We start from the raw sequence: 23,960 nt of genomic DNA, 5'->3' as shown, positions 1-23,960 counted from the left end.
GGGAAGGAAAAGAAGGATGGAAGGAACAGAAGGAAAGGAAGAATGGAAGGAACAGAAGGAAAGGAAAGGAAGGAAGGGAAGGAAAGGAAGGAAGGGAAGGAAAAGAAGGAAAGGAAGATTGAAAGGAAGCGAAGGAAATTAAGCAAGATAGGTGGGTGGAGAGGAAGTGGAGAACCTCTTTAGGATGACTCTACTCCTATTTTTCAATGATCCTGCTGTATTTGCTAAAGGTGCAAAGGAAGCAAAGACTTCCAAAATAACTGTTTTTGTGATTTTTGCTATTCAATGAAGTCTTAGAAAGCTATGCACTTTGTGGGGCAGCTGGGTGGCTCAGTGGATTGAGAGTCAGGCCTAGAGACAGGAGGTCCTGGGTTCAAAATCTGGCCTCAGACACTTCCCAGCTGTGTGACCCTGGGCAAGTCACTTAACCCCCATTGCCCACCCTTACCCCTCTTCTGCCTTAGAACCAATAACACAGTATTGATTCTAAGATGGAAGGTAAGTGTAAAAAAAAAAAAAGCAAGCAAGCAAGCTATACACTTTGTATAACTAAATAAATATGTAAGAAATTGAGCAGGAGGGTTTGGGCCATTAGAAAGGGAGCATAACAAAGATAAATGGTTTTGTTGCTGGCAGACAGACTCCATAAAGTTAAGAGTGTGGACCCTGTCTGTCTCATCTAGTGTCTTTATTCTTGTTCCTAACTTCATTTGAATGCCAAACTGAGTGGATCTTGGGTCAAGGTGGGTCTTGTTACATCAATCTCTGCACAGTTCCTGTGCTTTATTTTTTTGTGGCAGATCCCCAAATAGGTTTTGGGGAAACCGGCTTACAAGGAGACATTTAAAGGAAGTTACAAGGAATTCTCCCTCTTCCTTTCCTTGCCCATCAATGAGATGAGAGTAAATAACTAAGATCTGAATCAGAACCAGGGACAGACAGTAAAAAGAACTGACATAGACTGGGACTCTCTGGTGTTCATTAGCTCCTTGGCTGAGTGAAACGTTCTTGCCCTCAACCATGTGCTATGAGTGTCTGTCCCTGTTAGGGAGGCATACCAGCAATTGCCCCTCTAAGGAGAGAACTAGAATTCGTTAGATGGCCTGGTAGACGGTAGCAGAGAGCAGCTCAGCAGGTGGCAGATCAGTGCCCAATAGCTACTGGGTGGGCATGATGTGATGGAGAGCAGAGATTTAATGCTAAACAGAATAGTATGATGATGGCATCATGAGAGGACATTGCCAGAAGTGTGAATTGCCTGGATTTGGGTGTTCCTTCTTCCTTCTTGCAGGTTCATTGGCTACACTTGCTTTCAGCCTGTGAGAGTATATTCCAGGTATGTGTGTGTGTGGGGGGGGACAGGTATTGTCATTATATTTGCTATTTGATTGAATTTCTTTGATTTTGAATTAATGTGTCCCTGGGGCATCTGGTAAAATTAGCTTGTAGGAAGGCTGACAGATTGTTGATTACATTTTATAATGACCAGATTGGTACCTGTGTTTTGAATTGTTCCCCCAAACTTGGAAATCCCAAATTAAATAGTAGCTTCCCACTATGGTTGATTATCAAGTTTCTCAGCCTTTTTTATTATCTTTTTAATCTTCTCCCATTAATTTTTCTGGTATAGTGGACATTGTAGAGAAGCACTGAATAAAAAATGAATTAGCTATCTTGGGGAACCTCTTTTAGAAACCTGGAATTATCAAATCTGTTCTGAAAAGGCCCAAGACAAATCTGAAAGCAAGAGATAATCTTACAAATAGGCAAGGAGCATTTGCCTGATTGGGGGGAAAAATCACAATTCAATTCATTTCGATCCAACAAACATTTATTAAGTGCCTACTATGTGCCAGGCACTAGGCTAAGTCCTGGGAGATACAAAGACAAAAACACAACAGTCTCTGCCCTCAAGGAGCTTCCATTCTATTGGATGCATAGAAATAGTCAAAACATAGAAATTGTAGGTGTTACTGAAATCTGAGTGAACCAACCAAGTGACAGGAAAATTATATTTTAAAATATCTTTGTAGAAACACTTAGAGAGAGATTATAGTTTATAAGAAGAATCTGTAAGTGGAGGTTAGGTTACTTTTGCAGGAGACCAGAGTGATGGAGGAGAAAGGACACTGGAAGAGAAGTCAAGACCCCTGAGTTCTAGTCCCAGCTCAGCCACCAATTAGCCATTTTATCCTTTCCAGACTAGGGCTTCCTCATTTATAAAATGAGGAGAGTTGATCCCTCAGTCCTTTCAATCTCAATAATTCTATAACTAGTTATGCTAAAGGAGAAATAGATTTTAAAGAGTGAAACACTCCCACTAGATCATAGTGGAAAGATTTTCATGACGCTGTGCCATGAACTGCTTTAGAATTCCTCTAATACTCTCTGGAATCAGTGGGTCAAAAGGAGCCTCTGACTTTTCTCCTATAATTCCAAGTTGCTTTCCAGAAGAGCCAGACTAATTCAGAGTACCACTAACTATTCATGTGACTCCCCTTTTGCATTCCTTCCAACAAGGACTGTGTTTCCATCTTTTGTCATCTTTGTTAATTTGCTGAGTGTGAGTGAAACTTCAGAGATGTTTTGTTTTTTTAAACCCTAATCTTCTGTCTTAGAATCAAAACTAAGTATCCATTCCAAGGCAGAAGAGCAGGTAATTGGGATTTAGTGACTTGCCTAGGGTCACATAATGAGGAAGTGTCTGAGATCACATTTGAACACAGGACCTCCTGCCTCTAGGCCTGACACTCTAGCCACTGAGCCATCTAGTTGCCTCTCCTCAGAGTTGTTTTAATTTGTGTTTGTCTTACTATTAGTTATTGAATACATTCTTTCGTATGGTTGTTGATTACATAGCCTTAGACCCAGAGTTTCCACATTTAGGCCTATATACCCCAAGGAGGCCAAAGACAAAAAAGGTTTTGTCTATACTGAGTGATTCATGGCAACATTTTTTTGTGCTAACAACAAATTGTAAGTAAAGGAGGTTCCTGTTGATTAGGAAATGAATGAAAAATCGGGGTGGGACATATTAATGTGATGAAATGTATTGTGCCCTAAGAAATGAATAAAAATGAAGAAATGTGGAAAAGACTCATGGGTTAACACAGCGAAGTAAGCAGAACTAGGAAAACAACGTGAACAACAGTTACAACAATGAGCATGAAGAGGGCGCCAAAATGAAGTTGAGGGCTGGGTAACAGTTCTTGGCTCCAGAGAATAACTGAGGAAATGCACTTCTCCCTTTTCCTTGGAGGTGGAGTACAATGATTTTGGAATGGGACATACATATTCTGTCAGACTCATCTTTGCTTGTTTGTGCACAGCACTTGGTACGTATTAAGTGTTTAATAAATGCTTGTTGACTGTTTTTGTTGCAAGGGACCAGCAGATTGGGGAAAGGGATAGCATATCTGGAAATGACCGATACAGAAATGAAGGGCATCCATAAAATGTTGAATTTTTATAAACAAAGGAAAGAAAATGGATGCCTAGGAATAACAGTCCTCTCGCTACATTTTTTTTTCTTACGACACTATATTGGCTATTTATGGTTTCTGTGCAAGACCTTCCAAATCTTGTTCCATTAGTAGGCCATTATACAAAATAGGGAAAATAGTAACCTCCTGGATAGATCTGGGGCAAAATGGCAAAGTACTGGAGAAGAAATTTGCCTTAAGTGTTTCCTCACCTTTAATCTCCAGGGTTCGTGCCTGAATTATTCTCATTACCTCCTAATTGGTGCCCCCTCCCCCTTCAATTCTCTTTTACCCTCTTTGGACCTCAGTTTCCTCATCTGTAAAAGAGGAACTTGTACTAAATGACTTTGAATATCTAAATCTGATCCCATGATCTCCTTCCCAATCCACCTTACCAAAGATGGCAGCCAAAGTCATCTTCCCGCAGCCCGTGACTGACTGATCAGGTAAGTCTTTCCTCCTTGAAAACCTGATTGCTTTCAGGGTGCAATACAAGCATATCAGCATGGCTTTGACAGATCTTCATCCTACCTTTCCAGACTGATTTGATCTCACTGCCTTTCACAGCGACCACAGTGGAGCCTAACCGGCTGCCTTGCTGCTGTTCCCCAAGGACAGCGTTGCCAGTTCTCCCCGCTTCCAATGCACACCCTCCTCCTCTCTGGCTCCTGGAGACTCAGCTCCAGCAAGCCTTTCTTGGGGCCACCAGTCATGAGAGTCTTCTCCTCCTAAAATCAGCAGGCATTTGCTTTGCATTCATTTGCCACTGTGGCTAGTAGGCACTTAATAAAGTTGTTGACTTGTTCTTTGGTTGCTTAGGATCCCCCAACTTGACATCTCCCACCAGCCCTTCCTTCCCCAGCGGGAAGAAATCCCTGTCACATGGTCTACCTCTGATCGTTCTCTCCTCAGTAGCAGCTCCTCTGATAAACTGAACTGTGCTAATGTATTACAACAAAAGAGTCCCCCTACCTGATGCATGCATTTTAATAGCCAAAATGTAGGTACATACATTTAATATATACACGTGTACACACATGTACACATATGTGACCTGGCCTCAGACACACGTATATTCATATATATCCATGTATACACACACGAGTACATATGTATGTAATCTGGCCTCAGACACTAGCTATGTGACACTAGATGTATCACGTAACCTCACGTGTGCTTTAATGCTCACGTTTGCCTAAAGCTAATGTTTTCATTAATGGTCATGTTTGCCTTTGTCTCCTCCTCTGTCAAATGAGCTGGAGAAGGAAATGGCAAACTACTCCAGTATCTTTGCCACGAAAATCTCAAATGGGGCCAAGAAGAGCCCCAGCATGTGCCCATATTGATATGCATAAACATGTATACATATGCATGTGCACATAAACACACACGTATGATGCAAATCTGATGAAAGGACTTTGAACTGAAAAGGGAGGGTGGCAATGAAAACTGCATCTGATCTACCAAGCAAGATACCACAGAAAGGAGCAACTGCAATGCAGGAAGAATAGCAGTAAGGAAGAGTCTCTGTAAGTTGGAGACAAAATCCAAAAAAAGAACTAGCGAAAAAGACTTATGGCCTCAAATGTCTGCACAGTTTTCTTTTTTGACTGGCCTCATTTTCGTAGGGAGCTCCTTGCAAAGAAACTCCCTCTACCAAGGAAGATCAACTCTTGCTCCACAATTTACAGTTTTAAAAAGAATTCTCTGGGGGCACTGAGAAGTTAAGTGATTTGCCCAGGGTCACACAGCCAGCAAGTAACAAAGCCTGGAGCCCAGTTCTTCCCGCCTCTGTCTACTTTGCCACCCTGTCCCTCCTGTATAAAAAGTATGGGCATTAACCAAGTTGAATTAGTGATTTTATTGCAAGGAGACAGACCACAAGAGATAGCAGATGAAAAGAATTATTTAAAAAGAGTCTTATTCCTGATGGTCTGCTGCTGCTGCTTTTTTTTTTTTTTACACTGTGTGCATTTCTAAATATATTCCTCCTCTCTCTCCTACTATTGCATGATCACTTGTGACAAATATTAAGAAAAAAAAGCACTTCAGCACCAACTGGATCTGACTACATATATATGTATATGTATAAATATTCTATAGCCATCGTCCCCTTTATATCACTCTGATTTAGTAGGATGGGTGTCATGCGGGAGGATGACTCTGAAGGGAGATCACTTATTAACAAAGCACAGGCCAGACAAAAGGGCTAGTGCAATAGCACTGCATATTACAGTTATGCTCACATAAGGGAAATCCAGGAAAGAGGGGAGGGGAGCATGGTAGGGAGCAATATTTCTGTAAAAAATATCCCATATCACTTGGACAAGAGTTAAAGATGAATCTAAAAATTGTATTCTAAAGGGTGGCATGATCTTCTGGCCCTTTGTCTATATCGAAAGCAGAGCACTATTCAACTCTTGATTTGCCTGAATCCTTCTAAATGAGTAAGAAATAGAAAAGGGGGCTGGAGGCTAAATGTGGAAGGATGGTAACTTTGGGGGGAAGAGAGAGGCCGCTTCATTTTAAAATTCGTGATAGAAGGAAAGCAGAGTCAAGTCCGTCAGGCACCCTAGATTTTGAGAAAGATATTTGAATGGATTCAGAGAAAGAATAAAGATCTCATGGACTAGAAGTGTATAAAGGAAGTCAGCACAGGATGGATTGGAGATGCTCAAGGAAAACATTCTTTAGATATGAGAAAAAGCTGTTTCAATGACGAAGCAGGAAACTGGCTGATATGACTGTAGAGGGCACTTACTGTTCAACTTAGACTCAAAAGACACAAGGGGCAGATAATGGAGGATGAATGCAAATGGCCGAGGCTCACTTAAGGATCTAATAATGAGCCGAGACTGGTGAAATGTTAAGGGTAACAGAAAAGGTTTGATTATTTGTGTTAGAGAAAAGATGAAAGAGGAGTACTATTAGGGTTGAACAAGACCAATGGCCTATAGAAAGAAATATTCGATAACTACTTTATTTATTTTCTCAGTATTTTCTTTGGCCTAGAATGGCAATTAGAGAGTAAAAGTCCACGCTAAGGAAGCAATTAAGAGAGCAACTCGGTGGCTTTGACAAGTTCAAATAATTTGGCTTAGATGAACTACCAGGGTACTAAAAAACTGCTTCCATTTGTATCCCCAGCACTTGGCATAGTGCCTGGTACATTATAAGGCTCAATAAATTCTTGTTGCCTGACTGATGAATCATTATCAGTGATTTTTGAAAAACCAAAAAATGATCAAGATGCCAATGTATTGGAGAAGGGCAAATGTTAATCTGATTGTTGAAAAAGGGAAGGCTAGAGTCTGTGGTGCTTGTTACCAAGACAAGGGAGCCGATTTGATTCTGGGTAAAATTCAAGAAGATACAAATAAAGGGATGGTTTGTGAACCCAAAATGGTGCTAAACTTCTGCATAACTTTACTGAAAACAGCTCATTGAGCTCATTTCTGTTTTTGACAGGCTTTTCAAAGTGGTAGATTAGGAAAATGCTCCCATCTTCTTTTGGACAAGATGGAGATAAAAGGATTAGAAGCAGCATGGAGTGGATTCAGAACTGGATGACTAGAACCAAAGAAATATTATGACATCAACTTGGAAGAAAGTGTTGGTGGATTGCTTTGGGGATCTGCCCTTATCCCTGCACTGTTGACAAGTTTTATCAATGACATGTCTGGGATGGAGACAAAAATGGCCCGATTGCCAAATCTGCAGATGATACCGTCCTGGGAGGTATAGATGTATGACAGGATTTGAAAAAGCATTGACAAGCTAGAACAATGGGCCAAATTGAGCAAGATGGAATGTAATATAGGCAAATGTAGATTTATGTTAAAAAATGAACTTCATAGCCACTCATGAAGATTGCTTGCTAAGTCTAGGAGGAATTCCACTCTATATTAGCGGAGAAGTAACCACATCACTGGAATCACAGTTCTTTACATATTGACAAACACATATTCCCCTCAGGAAGTTACAATAAAAAAAAATAATTCAACATCAGAATTGTACTGTGATAATCAGAATTACTGTGGTAATGCATGTATACGACATCATTTCTTGAAGCCATTCAAGGATAAGCATAGGCTAAAATGCCATCTCTCTGTGCTAAATTTGGATTTCCCTGGACTTACAGCTTCAATGTTACACAAAATTTCCCATTGTGAGACTTAGATTATAATAGAAGTCCAATTTGGTTTTTGCTATTGAGGTTCACAATTTTTCACAAGATACTACAGTAGGCATTAATTAGCCTCGATGCCCCATGTAATTTGTGGTCACAGAAATCCTGGTTAAGAAGTTCATCAGTTTTCTTTGCTGTAGCATATTCCATGATTGGAATTGATGAAACTTGGGGTTAGGGGTGAAGATTAAGAAAATTCTGGGAATTGAAAATTTCCCAAGGGTCCTATTGCCTACAATAAGCTACATTTGGCCCCAAAACTGTTACATTGTGCTGAGCGTCAGAGTGGGGCAGTGGAATGAGTGCAGGTTTTGGAGTCAGGCTCTGGGTTCAAATTCCAGCTTTACTAAATGTGTAACCTTAGGAAAGTAACTTTACCTCTGTGGTCTCAATTCTCTCATCACTTAAATGAAAGTATTGGACAAGATGACCTAAAAGACAGATCTCTTCCAGGCCCAAATTTTGGAGAAATCTATACATTATCATTTGACCCTGATACAAAAAAAGGTTAGACTTAGTTTCACTAGGAACGAGGTCAGAAACAGACAATTTTACCATTTGGAAAGGCTACATTTCATTCTCTTTGTCTTTGTTAGTTGTTTTCTCTGGCAGGATTGTGGGTTGCTGCTACAGAGCAGGCAAAGATAAACCCAAATCTACAAGGACTAATAAAAAAAGGGCTTTTGGAAGAACAACCGCATCATCTCTAATTTTTATAAAAATAAATAACAATAGCACATTTTTCTTACAAACATATAAATTATTTTATTTACAAAGCCATGTTACAAAAAAAAAAACAAAAACAAAAAACAAAAACAAAAAATACAATCGCTCACTAGAGAATATCTCCAGGCCCGGTGATGAACCATGGCAGTATCAATCAGATACATGTTTGTTCTGTTTTTCCTTTATTTTTTTTTAAACTGTAAGCCATAGAATTTACTATTTACACCTACTTTAGACATTTATTCTGCTTACAATTATCACAAGCATGGAATGAATTCTATCTGATAGTGCTAATACATAAAGGTGCGGGACAAAGAATGGAAATACTTAGTGTTACAAAATATGGATCGTAGAAAAGAAATCCACTCTACAAGTATGGCATATATAATTTTTTTTTAGAATGATTGGACATGCTTTCTTCAAAAGTCTTCTGGAAAAGGTTCTAAAATCTGTAGTAGGAAAGCACAATAGAGCAGGTGCAAATTCTTTTCTGTGCAACAACAGTATTTAATATACCCCATGACTGACCAGCTATGCAAAACCCACAGAGTTTTGTTAAAGTGCCATGGGTCGACAGCATAACAAAATATAAGGTGTAAATAGAAAAATTTCTTTTTTTCCTTTTTTTTAAAACAATAGTTCACTGAGAATCAGCAATAATAGAATATGCTGTATAAACTATTCTCTACAAAGGTTGATCAGCATTATTTACAATTGGTACATTGATACAAAAGAAGGCATACAAGTTATCCAAGTCGCTTTTTTTTTTTTAATTTTTTTATGGCTGACAGGTCTATGCATTGCGTATGTGGAACAACCAAAGCTTCGGAGCCTCTATTGCTGGAGACAAGTCACGAGATCTTCAGGCAAATGGAAGTGGAGGTGACTGGGGTGCGCAGTGACAGGACGGGCTGAAGAAAGTCGATGAGTGTTGGCGGAAAAATAATGGCTGAATGGATGCTATACTAATAATGCTTTACAGACTGGTCCAGTTTAACTCCATTAAGAACCCAAAAGAAAATGTTTTCTTTCCATTTCTTTTTTTTTTTTTCAGGCTGAGCATCTTAATATATTAGAAAGTAAACCACCGATTTGTTGTGAAGGAAGAAAAACCACGGGTTTTCAGGATGCTCAGATTTCCAGAAACGCCATCATTTAGTTCAGAGCCAGTTGATAAATGTAAGCAGCATTTGATGGAGTCTCGACATTCCAGCTTCCCAATGAAAAGATGTGTAGAAAGAGCTAAAAATGCGGTCAAACTACTGGTAATAATTGCTCCTTTAGTCCCCATCAAGACTTTCTTTCTCAGAAGCAGCCACTCAATCTCACAACCTTTGCTTTCCCTCCAGAAGAAGCAACAGTCCATTAATCACAGAGGGTTACTTTGTTGTTGAGATTTAAGAAAACAAAAGAAAACAAAACCCTTGCAAGTTTTACAACTTAAAATAAATTATAAAAAACAACAGACTTCTTGCTCCTAAAACTGAACAAAAAAATTGTGCAAAAATAACAAAGATATGTACACATTTTTCAATTGTAAGAAATGTACAATAAAAACATAATTCAGAGAACATTTTAAAAAATATAAACATTGCTTAACCTTTCCTAAGTTTCATATTGTTTCTGAAACTATTCTGGTCAGTTAGCTCTATAATATAGCAAAACATAAATTATTACAAAATTAACACTATAAAAATTTACTTTAAGAATATCTTCTAAACTCCCCCCCGCCAAGGGTCTAGCCTTGTTTATAATTGCTTAAACATTTATAAGTCTTAAATTCTGTCTTAAGCCTTTTTTTTTTTAAAAAAGAAAAAAGTAACAATTTCCCTTCTATTTGCAGTCTCTTCTTTTTCTCCAAGACATAATTAAACCAGCATATAAGTGCACTTTTAACACTGTAGAAATAAAAATGAAATCCTCTGTACTAATGTCCTGGTACTAATTATCAACTCCTGATTAAAAAATCTTTATTTCATATATAAAAAATTTAGTAATCCTATAGAAACACTGTCAGTGCAATTCCATTGATGCAAACTAGTCAGTTTGCCTTTCATCTTTGCAAATTCCAGTTGTGTGATGAAGCCCAACAGTAGTAGTATCATTGGGTGGGGGTATGGGAAAGTAAAGGAAGAATCCAGGGGACGTGTTTGTGCCCGGCTGCCGATGTTATTAATGTCTAATTTGGTAACAAAAACTTTCGAGCATTTCTGTTCCTTGATCCCCCCCCCCAAACTAGTCCAATAGTCAAGAAATGAGTAAACATCTATTTTATTTGCTAAATTTATTACCAATCCCAAGAAATCCTAATTCAAGGCTGAATTTCTCCCTGGCACTACGATTACCCATTGGCCTCCAGGGACATTTCCTATTCCACCTGACCTTACATTTGCTGGCTCTCCTCCATATTTCTAGCCAACACATTCTCATCATTCTCCCTTTTCCACTCTAAGGCACTGCCTCTCTTCCTATACAGTGGGATGCTATTATTCCATTGCCACGGAAATGACCTGGCCATGTTAAGGCTGGCCATCATTGAGCTTTGGTGGAGTGGTAAGCAAGATGGACGTGCAGATTTGGTGGTCCTACAGTGCCTTCTGTGGTTCCCCCTGTGGCCTCGGGGTCCACAGGTATATGCCAGAATGCGAGTTGGCTAAGAAATGCTTGTGTTCATCCATTGAGTATTGAAGTGGTACTGACCCCTCCTTCTCAGGTGCCTTCACTAGGGAGACTCCTTTCTTTCTTGTGGTTAGTTTTTTTTCACCTGGTGCAGGTGAGGGATACAGTGGAAAACTCATGAAAACGTTAGCAGCATGCAGGAGCCCTGCCCCTTCCTGAAGTTGCTTCTGTGTCTCTTCCCAACTGGGTTCCTTGGGTTCCTTTCACTTTTGGTTCCTACAACTTTGGGTTCTTGCATATCGGACACTAAGTATGGGCTTTTCCAGAGTGGAAGGCAGAGGAAGAAATGGGCTCCTCAAAAATTCAGAATTATTATAGGCAACTTGGTGGGGACAAGCTGTGGCTCAGGCATCTTTGAGCAGTGTTTCCCCACACATGGAATGTGGGGTGTGATGTGTCATCATCCCCTTACTGGGATCCTGCTCTGTGGCCACATAACACTTGTCCCCCATCTTCCTCAGTAATTGACTCCCTTCTCCTCCTCCTACTCTGAAGGAAGCCCCTCCCTCTGAATCTATTCTATCCTAACCTCACACCTAGACAATGATGTTGGGCAAATCATCAAGTTGGTAGCAACTCTCCTGAAACATTGGTGTGGCTGATACTGAAATACCTAGTTTTGCCCTCAGCATTTGGCTCATGCCCTAGCGGGCAGCTTAAACCCTGATTAACACGAGCTTCACACAGCCTCTCATTCCTACCTGCTCCCTGTGCACTGGGTCTGTGGCCCCGACCCTTCACAAGCAGAGTGTCCCCCATCATTTGCTATGTTTACAGGAGCATGTCAAGACCCAGCTCCCTCCAAAGTGACACGGTTGGACACAGAGTAATGGGAGACATGAAGGAATGAGGAGGAAAAAAAAAAACAACCAAAAACTAAAAAAGGGAAGTAGTGTATGTGTGAAAGCTTCAAGAGTTAAGGAAGATGCCAACCAGGAACCTAGGTTCTGGAATGTCTACTCTGAATTATTTTAGCAAACTGATGGTGCAGTGCAACACCAGAAGCTAGAGAGAAAGAGTGAAACTAAATCAATAGAAACAACTAAAACCATGATTACAGTTTTCTGCAAATTTCAAATTCATTTTTTCTTTTTTCACCTTTTTCTTAAACTTTAAATTGAAAGGTGGGGCAGAGACACCTAGAGGACACAGGAAGTCACCTCCTTTCCCACTGCTTACGCCCCACCCCTCCTAACTCCCTAACACCTCAGGTGGGATAGGGTAGCTGGGAATTGGACATCAAAGGTTGGTTTCTTTCCTCATTATGGAAGAGTCCTTATTCTGCCCGTTCGGTTTGCTGTCTTCTAGGAAAGAAAAGAATAGCAAAGCCTGTTTCAAAACTGTAACAACAACAATGAACAATAACAATAACAATAATGATAACATTTTTATAGCCCAGGTTTTACAAAGTGCTTTTTTCACAACACTGCAAAATAAATGAGTATTTCAGCTTGAGGTTGTTCTCTGAGGGTGGCAAAGTCCCATTTAATATGGTTTTATTCCAAGTCATGCTACTGGATGGAAATCATTTCCAAAGGGTGGCAGCCTTCAGTAGAATATCTCTAGGATAGCAGACAGATTCCAGAGCCTGTCCAAGAAACTGAGTTTGAATGAATGAAAAAGCATTGATTAATTGCATACTAGGGCAGCTAGATGGAGCAGTGGATAAGAGTGCCTGGGAAGACTCATCTTTCTGAGTTCAAATCTAACCTCTGATATTTAATAACTGGATGATCCTGGGCAAGTCACTTAACCTGTTTGTCTCAGTTTCCTTATCTATAAAATAAGCTGAAGAAAATAATAAACCACTCTAGTACCTTTACCAAGAAAACCCCAAATGGGATCATGAAGAATCACAACATGACTGAAACTACAGAACAACATTGCAAAGCACTGTGTTAAGTGCTGAGGTTACAAATAGAAAAGTAAGACAGTTTGTTCTTGACATACTTATACATTCTTTCAATTTGGAAACTAGAGGGAGATCTTGTTACGCCAGGTCTAATGAATGTCTTAGTGGTGTTTTGGGCACCCAAACCAATACAGGGTTGAAGGATGGCTAGTGGTTACAAGGTTCTGGCTCCCTGATTCCCTAGTTAGTAGTCCATACACTATGACATTCCAACATTTTTACTATAAAGTAAGGAAACAATCCAATGAAAACTCTAACAAAGGGGGCAGCTGGGTAGCTCAGTGGATTGAGAGCCAGGCCTAGAGACGGGAGGTCCTAGGTTCAAATCTGGCCTCAGACACTTCCCAGCTGTGTGACCCTGGGCAAGTCACTTGACCCCCATTGCCTACCCTTATAACTCTTCTGCCTTGAAGCCAATACACAGTATTGACTCCAAGACAGAAGGTAAGGGTTTTAAAAAAAAAAACTCTAACAAAAACTCCCTTCCTGACCCTAAATTTAATTCTTTTTAAAAAATGTAACCTTTACTTTCCATCTTGGACTCAATACTGAGTATTGGTTCCAAGGCAGAAGAGCAGTTAGGGTAGGCAGTAGGAATTAAGTGACTTGCCAAAGGTCATACAACTGGCAAGTTTCTGAGGCCAGATTTGAATCAAGGACCTCCCATCTCTAATTCTGGCTCTCAGTCTACTGAGCCACCTACCTGCCCCCCATTTAAATACTTTTTGAGAAGAATTCATTGTTTCCTGTAACATGGTTGGTTCCTATCCATTTTGGAGCTGTAGTCTTCAATCACTTTCATATTCATTCCTCTTTTCCTTTCCAAAGGACTGTCTAGTATGTGCTTAGTTTTTTCTCTTAAGTATTCTCTTTTCTAAAAAATGAAACTAAATATTGTATAATTATAGCAATCAAGCTCAGTCGTTAAGAAGAGAAGAGAAAGCAGGTCTCCCTCCATTTTTTTGTAGAGGGTGTGGAACGTTGAATATATGGTACCACTTAGTCTATGTGTTGGTCAGTTTTGCTGAACTTTTTTTCTCTCTTATTTTTAAACTTCTTTGTTATAGGGGATGGATTTTCTAAAAAAGGAGAAGGCAATGGAATATTAGGAAAGAGGTGATGTAGGTTATTGAATACATGGTCACTTGGTCTATGTTCTGGTTAGTTTTGATGAACTGCTTTTTCTCTCTTTTTTATTCTTTGTTGTAGGGAATGAGTTCTCTAAAAAAGGGAGAGGGAAAAATATATTTGGAAATGGAGGTGATTTTTTAAAAAAGGTCAATAAAACTTAAAAAAGATATACTGAGCTATATTAAAGTGAAAGTTGAATGGTTTAACACAATCATTTTTCTTTTTCATGTTGAAGAATAAGCATTTTGAGGACTCTTATTTAGCTTAATAGAGAAGCTTTTAGAGGCAGAAAGGCCTAAAATAAGATCCCACTTTTGACACTTACTAGCTGTGCAACTCTAGTTAAATCTTAACCTCACTGGGCCTCACCTCAGACAACTGCTTAAGACTTTTCTATTAATTCATAGCTGGATTGGTTGGGCAAGTTCTCATACCAGTGGTTCTCGACTGTGATGAAATCCCAGATCTTTTGCATATACTCCTCCAGTTTAGAGTTGCACACTCTGTGGGTGTTATTTAAAAAATAATTGTGTAATCCAGAAGACTCATGATGAAAAAATGCTATCCACCTCCAGGGAGAGAGAAGTGATGAACTGAGTGCAAACTCAAGAATAATCTTCTCGCTTGATTTTTCTTTCTTTTTTTGAAATATGGCTAATGTGGAAATATATTCGACATGATTTCACATGTATAATTGATATCATATTGCTTATCTTCCAGTGGGCAGGGGAGGGATGGGTGGAAGGGAGAGAATTTAGAACTCAAGGTAAAAAGAAACAAATGTTTAAAATAAATAAACAATAAAGGAAACTACTTATGTATATATATGTGACATACATATGTGTTATATACACACAGCATATGCAGTCTCTCTGTCTCTAACTCTCTCCGTCTCTTTGACCCTTTGTCTGTCTGTCTGTCTCTCCTCTCATCCTTTGAGCTTTGCCAGCCTCAGATTGGAAGAAAACCCCAGAGTTCTCATAAGGACTCCCACGTACACTGTGCAATCTCCTAACATGACACTCCAGCTCTCCTGAAACTGTCCCATGAGAAGCTTTTGAGGAAGCATTCAAGTACTCTGACTGGAACAACTCACCTGTCGGTTGTGTGCCAGGCTGGGGGTGCTCGAAGGACTGGATTGTGGCAAAGCTATACTGCTATTTTTTCCAACCTGAAAGATACCAATGAAGCAATACTCAGCCACACAGCCCGGCTTGGGAAAGAAGATGGTGTGTGAAAGAAGAAGTTGGCGGGAGGAAGAAGGGGTAGAGAGGTGGTTTGCATTCTTTTCCCTCACAAAAGGGTAGTCAGCCTGACTGTTTTTGTCTTAGAAAAGAGATGACGACAGTATTTCAGGATGGATCCATGAGGATCCAATCCCACCTCTGAAGGAGCACCCCAGAGCAGGGCAGGAAACTCTAAATTCCATTACTGCAGACGCATAAGCAAATGATAGGCAAATGATATCCAGGGATAGTGGTGGTTTGGTCAGGGGATCCTATATCACCTGACTCAGTCAAACCCGGGCACATGGATGAATCTAGGATGGAGCAAGCATACAGTAGATCCTCCCCACAGCGGCCCTCATCTCTAACAAAGGCTTCCTTTTACCCTGTGGAGACACAGACCTGAAGTCAAACCTTCTCCTTAAATCTTAGGCTTTCCTTTTAGGCCAATGTCCCATGGCAGGAAAGGGAGCAAATGCTTTATAGTTATCAAGGAGACAAAGGAACAGTGTTGGGCTATTGTTTCCTCAAGTGTAAGATGAGGATAATAATAGCACCTACTGCCCAGGATTTATTTTGAGGATCAAATTAGACAGATAATATTTGTAAATTCCTGGCAAATCCTCTCTTCCTTCTTCCCCCTCTCCCCTTCCTTCCTTCACACTCTTAGAATGGGGCTAGAGACTACAAGAAACATATTGCCATGATCAAGCTAAAGGCAAAATTATACAAGTAAAAAAATTCTTCATGGAATAGATTTACTTATGATTCTCTACTTAGTTATTTCAAGTAAAGTTTTATGCTGGGGGGAATGGAAAGAAGATGGAAGACAATGTTCTTACTTTTTAATCCTTAGAACTTCCTAGGGTAACATTTACCATCAGCCCCCAGAATAAACCTGCAATCTAACGGCTAGAGTCTCTGTAGGTAACTCAGATCAACGGTAGACAGAGGTGGCTGAGAATTATGGAGGTGAGCATACCCAGTGTGCTATTTAGAATATCAGCCTCCCCAGCTATTAGTGACAGAAAGTCCTGACAACACTTGTCTTCTTCTAATTGAGTTTCCCACCAGAGTTCCAGAACTGACTCTTATTCTCATGTTCTCTTGTGATTCCTAGAAGCCTGAAAATGCCTGGTATTCCCATTTCATCAGAATGCTTGGAACCTCTGACTGGTCAGAGAGGATGGAGCATGGGCTCCAAGCAAGGTCTCTACTTAATGAAGAGGCCCAGCAGTTTTCTCTTTATTTTCCACCAGCTTCACTCTTTTTGGATTCTTTGGATCTCTCAATTGTGCCTTTCCACAGGTACTGTTTTTGAACGGGATCACCTCCCCCCATCCCTTAATACCTTCTCCCCATAAGCTTCCTTTTGTGTGTTGTCTTCTCTCGTTAGCATTTATATTTCTGGAGAGCAAGACCTATCTTTGTTTTATTTGCATTTGCATCCCCAGTCCTTAGGATAGTGCCTGGAACATAGTAGGCATTAAATAAATGTTTATTGTCTAACAATATTAGAGAACATTAAAAGTTGTAATATTAGAATATTAGTTAGAACAGAATATTACTGTTCTGCTTTGTCTCATTGGATCTTTCTCAGCATCCCTTCACCAGGTTTTGATGGATCTCATAAACTTCAACAGATATAATCAAAATACAAATGCCTTTTTAATCACCTAATGTCCATCATTTGCCCCCAAATTTGACTAAGTGCTCATACCAAGTTACTCTGTGCCAAGGTAGGGCATAGGCATAATTCTTTGGCCACATTGTTCTGCTGATGCAAACTGCAGATTGTGTAACAGGATGAGAGATCAACAGAGACCCATCACTGGTGAAAGATCCTACAACATAAAGAATTCCCATCCTTGCCTACTGGTCGCACAATTTCCAGGTCCTTCATCCTGATCATTCCTTTTGATTCTCCTTAACTGGTTGTCCACGATAGCTCTAATTCCAAGCTATATTAGGCAGGGCATGGAATGGCCTGGAGTCAAGAAGATCTGAGTTCAAATTCAGTCTCAGATACTTACTACGTATGTGACCCAGGGCAAGGCACTTAACCTCTATCTGCCGGACTCCTCAACTGTAAAATGGGAATAATAATAGCACCCATTTCATAAGAGTTGTTGTGAGGGCTGAATGAGTTAAGAAAGGTAAAGCACTTTGCAAACCTTAAAGTGCCATACAAAATGCTATGAGCAGCAGCATCATCTTCATCATAGCAAATCCATTTCTCTATGATTACAAGGGATTTCTTCTTCTTCTTCTTAATGACAGCACATTCATTTCCCTAAAGAGTACAAGTCATTTCCTTGGTACTTGGGAGGGGTAGTACATTTTTCCCTACCTGAGGCGAAGGAGAATGAAGAGGTGTCTCTAGCCCAGATATGTAATGAGCCTGGGGAACAGGGAAAAGAATCATGGCATCATGACCAAGTACTATTTGATTGTCTCATTTTATCACTTCTTTCCTGACTCATTTATGTTTCAGAGTTTAATTTACCCATGCAGGTGTTGAGAATCCCAGTCATTGGTAACCAAAGACTAGCAAAGACTAATCTAAAGATGCACATAAGTTGGAGGTTTTAAAAAATGTTTTTTTTTTTTTTTAACCAACCGAACTAGAGAGCTGACCATCTCCAGAATCACACTATCTTTGAGACACTACTCCTCTTCACTGGACAAAATGGGGCCACTCCCTTCAGTTTTCTGTGTCAATGCAACATTGGAGTTTACTGCACAGCAGACAAAGTTCTCTGGCCATACCCTCTCCTTCAGCCTTAGGGTGTGTAGTTCTCCAGTGTAGTGCTCAAAGACTTTGGCTGGTTCTGGAGACTTGGCTGGAAGCAGTCAGTCCTGTTCCTTGGACAATTCTGAGGGCTTTGCTATGCTCCAGAGTCATTCAGCTGGACCCTACTTCGTTCTATGGCATTATCACGGGAACTCACATTTCAGTAGGCCCACATATTTAGGAACTTAGCCTAAAAGCATCATGAAAAGACTGTGGTCTGGGTTAGGAAAGGGGCTACAGGGGACAGTTAAGAGTGACTGAGTAGAAAAACTTGGGAAGATTTACATGAACCGATAAAAAGCCAAATGAGAGAAACCAGGAAAACACTCTACACAGTAACAGCAATATTGTACTGTGATCCACTGCAAATGACTTAGTTATTCTGAAGAATTTATGATGAAAAAAAAAATGCTATCCTCCTCCAGAGAAAGAACTAATGGAGTCTGAACGCAGACTGAAACATACTTTTTTTAGTCTATATTTTTTTTGCAACTTGGCCAATATGTGTGCATGTGAATAATCTATATCATATTGCTTACCTTTGTGAGGGGTAGGGGGAAGGAGGGAGATAATATGGAATTCAAAATTAAAAAAAAGAATGATAAAAAATTTTGTTTACATGTGACTGAGAAAAAGTAAAATAAAAATTAAATGTAAAAAAAACAAAAAAAGGAAAACAAAGACTGAGTTTGTATGAATAGGGAGGAATCTTCTAATTGGGACTTTCATGGACTAAATAGATGGTGCTTGTTGGCGAATTAAAACCAGACGTTCTTGACACTTGTGACTACTGGCTAGTCTGAATGGATTTTTAATGGGTTTGGCTATGGGATCAGGAAATTTCATTTGCTACCCTTGCAAAATGACAGCAAGTGAATAAAACACACCCCTCTGTTGGAAGGAAAGTCCTCTCCCCACCTATCCCCGGCATTTCTTTCCTGGGGTTCTGGAAAGAGTTCAACACTGTAGAAGAGTGAAGGATATGGGGGAACAGGTTAAGTCAGGTCAAGGAGCATTATTAAGCACTTCCTATATGTAGGCCAGTCAGAGTGCCAACCACCGGGAACACAAATACGAGCAGAAAGAGAAAGAAAGACGGTCCCTGCTCTCAAGGAGCTTACATTCAAATGTACGAAGAAAACAAATCAAAGGAAGTCAGAGACACGAGTAGAGAAAGCCCAGAGAGTTATGAGTGAACCCTCAAGAGGAATGAAGAAATGGCTGGTCTGGGCATATTCCTTAAAACAGGGGTCCTGGAAGGAAGAGGAAGGAGCCAGAGGGGCAGAGAATACTTAAGAGGAATTATTGACCCTGAAGAGATAGATAAGACCATCTGGGTCAGTGTATCGAAGCTATTAAATAGGAGAGAACATTTAAGAAAATTAATGCCTCTGGGGGTGGTAATAATACAGTAATAATAGATATTCATATAGAACTTTAAAGTGTATAAAGCATTTTAAATACATTGCCTCCTCTGATCCTCACAATTCTGTGAAGTCTTATAGGTGCTGTTACCCCATTTTACAGATGAAGAAATTGAGACTCAGCAGGGTTAAGTGACTTGGCCATGTTCACAAGATTAAGTATTATCAGTAGTATTCAAACCCAGGTCTTCCAGACACTAAAAGCAACACTCTATCCACTGCCCTTCCCTGACTCTACCTACCTATTTATTTCTAAGGTACCCTGGTCTGAACCAACCCGAACAGGCCATCGCCATTTCTCTTGAGCTGATGTTCACACAGCCCACCACGACACTGGTGAGGGGGTGCATTCTCTGGAACCTAAAAAAAAGGTACCTGGAAGGATGGGGTCCCTTACCTGCCGAGCGACGGAGCTGTTAGCGGGATCTGGCACTGGCGAGATAAGGCTGGACGGGCTCTTTTTGTGAACGCTATTCATACCAGGCATTTTAGTGATTTTACAGGCTTTGTTACTAGAACTAGAGTTCTTACGCTTTTTCCCTTCTGATTTGTCAAAAGAAAGGGGTAGAGAAGACACTGCATTGTGTGCGGCCAGGGACAGATCCCCTGCATGGTGCACCAGGGAGGGCACTGACAGGTTACAGGAGTCAATACTGCTGACTACTGTGCTCATGTGTTTTACGGAGTCTGTGGAGCTACTTGACAGTGAAGTCCGTCCTGAGGGCTCCATTTTGGCACTGAGTGGACTCGTTCCATTGTTTGCATTGTGCACAGACAGATTGTTATAGGAAGATGTCGCCTGATAGGAGTTCATTGTTGAATTTGGGTTCAAGACACAGTTCTTTTTATGGGGCCCTGAAAATGAAGACGAGGGAGATGTCTGCAAGGCTAATGAGGAGGAAGAGGAAGAAGACTGTGGCTTTCTCTTTTTGTTACTCGAAGACTCATCGCTACGGGCAGACAGGTCTTTGACCTTTGAGGATTTGCTGGTTTTTGTTTTGGATGGCTTGTGGGATGGGGAAGGGATGACAGCTGGCACTGGGGACATAGCAGATGGAGCCTTAAAAGTTGGGTCCAGGATGCTTAGCGTCGCAGCCACATGGGGGAAAGCTGTGGTGTGTGACATGATGGAACTCGTGTCCGACGTTGTCACAAAGGCTGCATTTGAGAGCATGGCTGATGTCATTATGTAAGAAGAAGTGATTCTTGAGCTGATGGGTGCTGAAGGAAGATACACGGCACTAGGGTTGCTGAAAGGCTGTAAAACAGATGCTGGAACGGGGGTGGTGATATGTGTTGCTGGCGAGGGCATGGGGCTATCTGCTGCAGGAGGAATCTTCCTAAATATGAAAGAAAAATGAGAGAAGACAGCAAGCATCAGCATTGGCAATGTCCTTCTGAAACTCAGATCAGGACGGAGTTGTCCAATTTGGGAAAGCGGACCTTGAGGACCCAACTAGGAAAAACAAAAACCTTTATGATGTCAGATTCTTAAATACTGCCCCAACATTATTCATTCCTCTTTTGCTATTGGAAATTCCTGTAGCAGAGTCTCTAAAAAAAATAATCAGTTTTTTATCATAGGATTATAAATTTGGAGCAGGAAGGGCCCTTATCGGCCATCTTGACCAACTCCTTATTCTATAGACAAGGAAACTGAGGCCAACAAAGGAAAATCGATTTGCCTTGTTAGGTACAGGGATAGTAAGTAGCTGAGGAACAATCTGAACCAGGTCTTCTTAACTACAAATCCAATTCTCTTTGCACTGGACCACACCATTTCTCTCAGTCTGAGGGTTCCAGATTTTAATCTATTCCCTATGAGTGTTGGATCATTGCATTTTAGCTAGATCCACATGCAAAAGGCAAGTGTAGTTTGGAATACAACCTGGGGGCTCTGCACTGATATGTTCCCTAAATAATTTCATGTTTATCTGTTTTTAACAGGGAAAAAAATTGGTATTTAGGAAGGGAAAGGACTAGTCAAGAGCTCTCCCACAGCTACCTGCCACATAACTGCTGTGCACTGAATTCTAATCTACTTTACCTGGAGTAGAACCTGGTCAAATTTCTCTCTTTATAACTGAACCCTCTCCAGAGTGACTAGGCTCCCTGTTTTCCCACTCTAGCCTTTACTGGATCTAGGCAATAATATGACTGTTCTTCAGTATCTACAATACTCTCTATTTAGGGAAGTCCAGTTTATTATTAACAATTGCTTTTCCTGGTAAATTCAGAGACACACGTTCCTGTTAACCTGACCTTGGAGGCTGCCATTCAGGTTGTTGGAAATGACTTCCTTTTGGTTGTCAGTGAAAGCAGGTTACAGACAACACGGCTGAATTCCCTCCCTTGCTGCTATCCCTTTGCCGCTTCTTCTCCCACCCAGCAGTAACCTCTTTTGGGGGTCTCAAATGTTATCCAAGAAACTTCTTTCTGCTCCAATGGGCGGGAAAGATGATGCTGTGACCATCCCCTGGGTCTAGAGGGGGAGATGTATGCTTAAAGAAAAGGGAGCTATATCAGGGATCAGAAATTCTTGGTCATTATAGCAGCTGTCATTTATATAATACTTTAAGGCAGTGGTTCCCAAACTTTTTTGGCCTACCGCCCCCTTTCCAGAAAAAATATTACTTAGCTCCCTGGAAATAAATTTTTTAAAAAAATTTAATAGCAATTAATAGGAAAGATAAATGCACCTGTGGCCATCAGTTCCTCCCCTGGATCGCTGCAGCATCCACCAGGGGGCGGTGGTGCCCACTTTGGGAATCACAGGTTTAAGGTTACAGATATTATGTTGTTTGAGCCCCATAATAACTTGGTGAGGCAGGTGCTATCAGATTATCAAAACAGTCTATTTTATAGATTCAGAGAAGCTGACTTGCCTAGGGAATAACGGAAGATTTGAATACAAATTCTCTTGACTCATAGGTTCAGCATTATATCCACAATTTTCAGTGTCAATGAATTTCAATGTGGGTAAATGCTCAGGTACAGAGCAGAACTGGATACCCCACATTGACATGAGTGGTGGGAGTGGTCAGGCTTCTGGCTTCTGGTCTTACTTGCCTGATAACGATATTATCTACCCTTCCTTGAACATTTAAGTTCGGTATCAAGACCAAGGCCTGGATTCGGCTGCTCTTCACTCTTAGAGGGTTTCTGTCTTTCTCTCTGGGTCACCCACCACAACCTCACAACCTTGTGAGTCAAATCCCTCTTGGAGGGGAAGTGCTCCTTCCTTGCCTTCACAGTCAGGCAGCCGAAGCACAATTTTTATCTTTCTAGCCTCCCACCATAGCATGAGAGCAACAGAGCCAAGATGGGACATGGCATGATGCAGGTGAGGAGCAGTGGAAGGAGAATATGGGAAGCAGGAGAAAGCTCTTTATCTGGAGGGTCCCACCTTTAATCAGGAGGACATTTCTCCATCAGTCTATGTGCATTTATTTCTGAGAACCAAAAGGTAGTGGATTTCAGAGCTTCCAAGTGATATGGATACATGTTACTATGCTGTTGAAAATGTACTGTTCTTCTGTCAATAGGCATGGGGAGTCAGAGGTTAACCTTGTTGCATTTGTGATGGTAATTGTGTGCCGAAATCTCCCAAGACAAGAGTTAAAGGTTAATCATGATCCTTCCTTTTTTCCTAATACATTCAATGCCCTCATCAGTTGTCATTCTTCCAAGTTTGGGCACAGTGGACGTGGGTAGAAAGGTCTTGAGGATAATGTAGTGTCTCACTCTTCCAAAATTAGTTTTTGTGTTGCTTGGTCTCTCTCTGTCTCTCTGTCTCTCTCTCTCACATACACACACACACACACACACACACACACACAGTTGTAGAATAAAAGGATGCTGAGTAGATACCAGGAATTCAGCTATAGGTCAACTCTGTTTTTCATAATCTATGAAGCAAGCATCTGTGAATAATGAAGATTCCTTCTGATCCCTGGAGAACACAGTAGGGCAGACACTTCATGAAGGCAAATAATACCTGGTATCCAAATAATCTGAGATAAAGACCTTGTATTTGATGCTACCTGAAGGCATCCTTAGTAAGCACAGACATCCTTTCAGACCCAAGGAGCAGTGCCTTGAATATAAAAAAGTTATATGTTTCCTTTCCTTCCTTACAAATATATTAACATTCAATCATATCTATCTGTCCGTCTATCTATCTACTATCTACTATCTATCTATCTATCTATCTATCATCTATCTATCTTTCTGTCTATCTATCCATCTAAATATGTGTGTGTACACACACACACACACACACACACACACACACACACACACACACACACGTGTGTGTGTGTGTGTGTGAGGTAGACCATTCAGTTGAGTTGGCACTTCGTGGAACTCAGATTTGCTATTTTTTTGGGGGCGGGGAA

At 40.6% G+C, this 23,960-nt stretch overlaps 1 protein-coding gene across 4 annotated transcripts in view; it reads right to left on the bottom strand.

The window, feature by feature from the left end:
* Positions 1–8,763: 8,763 nt before the first annotated feature.
* The window catches only part of ATXN7L1 (ataxin 7 like 1), a 278,870-nt gene continuing 263,673 nt past the window's right edge, over positions 8,764–23,960 (bottom strand). The window contains exons 10-13 of one of the 4 annotated variants that reach the window (XM_044678662.1): positions 19,961–20,903; positions 17,696–17,746; positions 15,216–15,290; positions 12,142–12,380 (exon numbers count right to left, since the gene is read on the bottom strand). In XM_044678662.1, coding sequence (XP_044534597.1) covers positions 12,339–12,380; positions 15,216–15,290; positions 17,696–17,746; positions 19,961–20,903 — 1,111 coding nt within the window. In that variant the 3' untranslated portion in view covers positions 12,142–12,338. Of the gene's footprint in view, positions 9,152–12,141; positions 12,381–15,211; positions 15,291–17,695; positions 17,747–19,960; positions 20,904–23,960 lie in introns of those variants that run through there. The other 3 variants (XM_044678663.1, XM_044678665.1, XM_044678664.1) reach the window with 3 other exon arrangements.

The sequence above is a fragment of the Gracilinanus agilis genome, chromosome 5, assembly GCF_016433145.1.
Source record: "Gracilinanus agilis isolate LMUSP501 chromosome 5, AgileGrace, whole genome shotgun sequence".
Lineage (NCBI taxonomy): Eukaryota > Metazoa > Chordata > Mammalia > Didelphimorphia > Didelphidae > Gracilinanus > Gracilinanus agilis.
The sequence above is the reverse complement of the archived record's forward strand: the minus strand, read 5'-3'. Positions and strand labels throughout refer to the sequence as shown.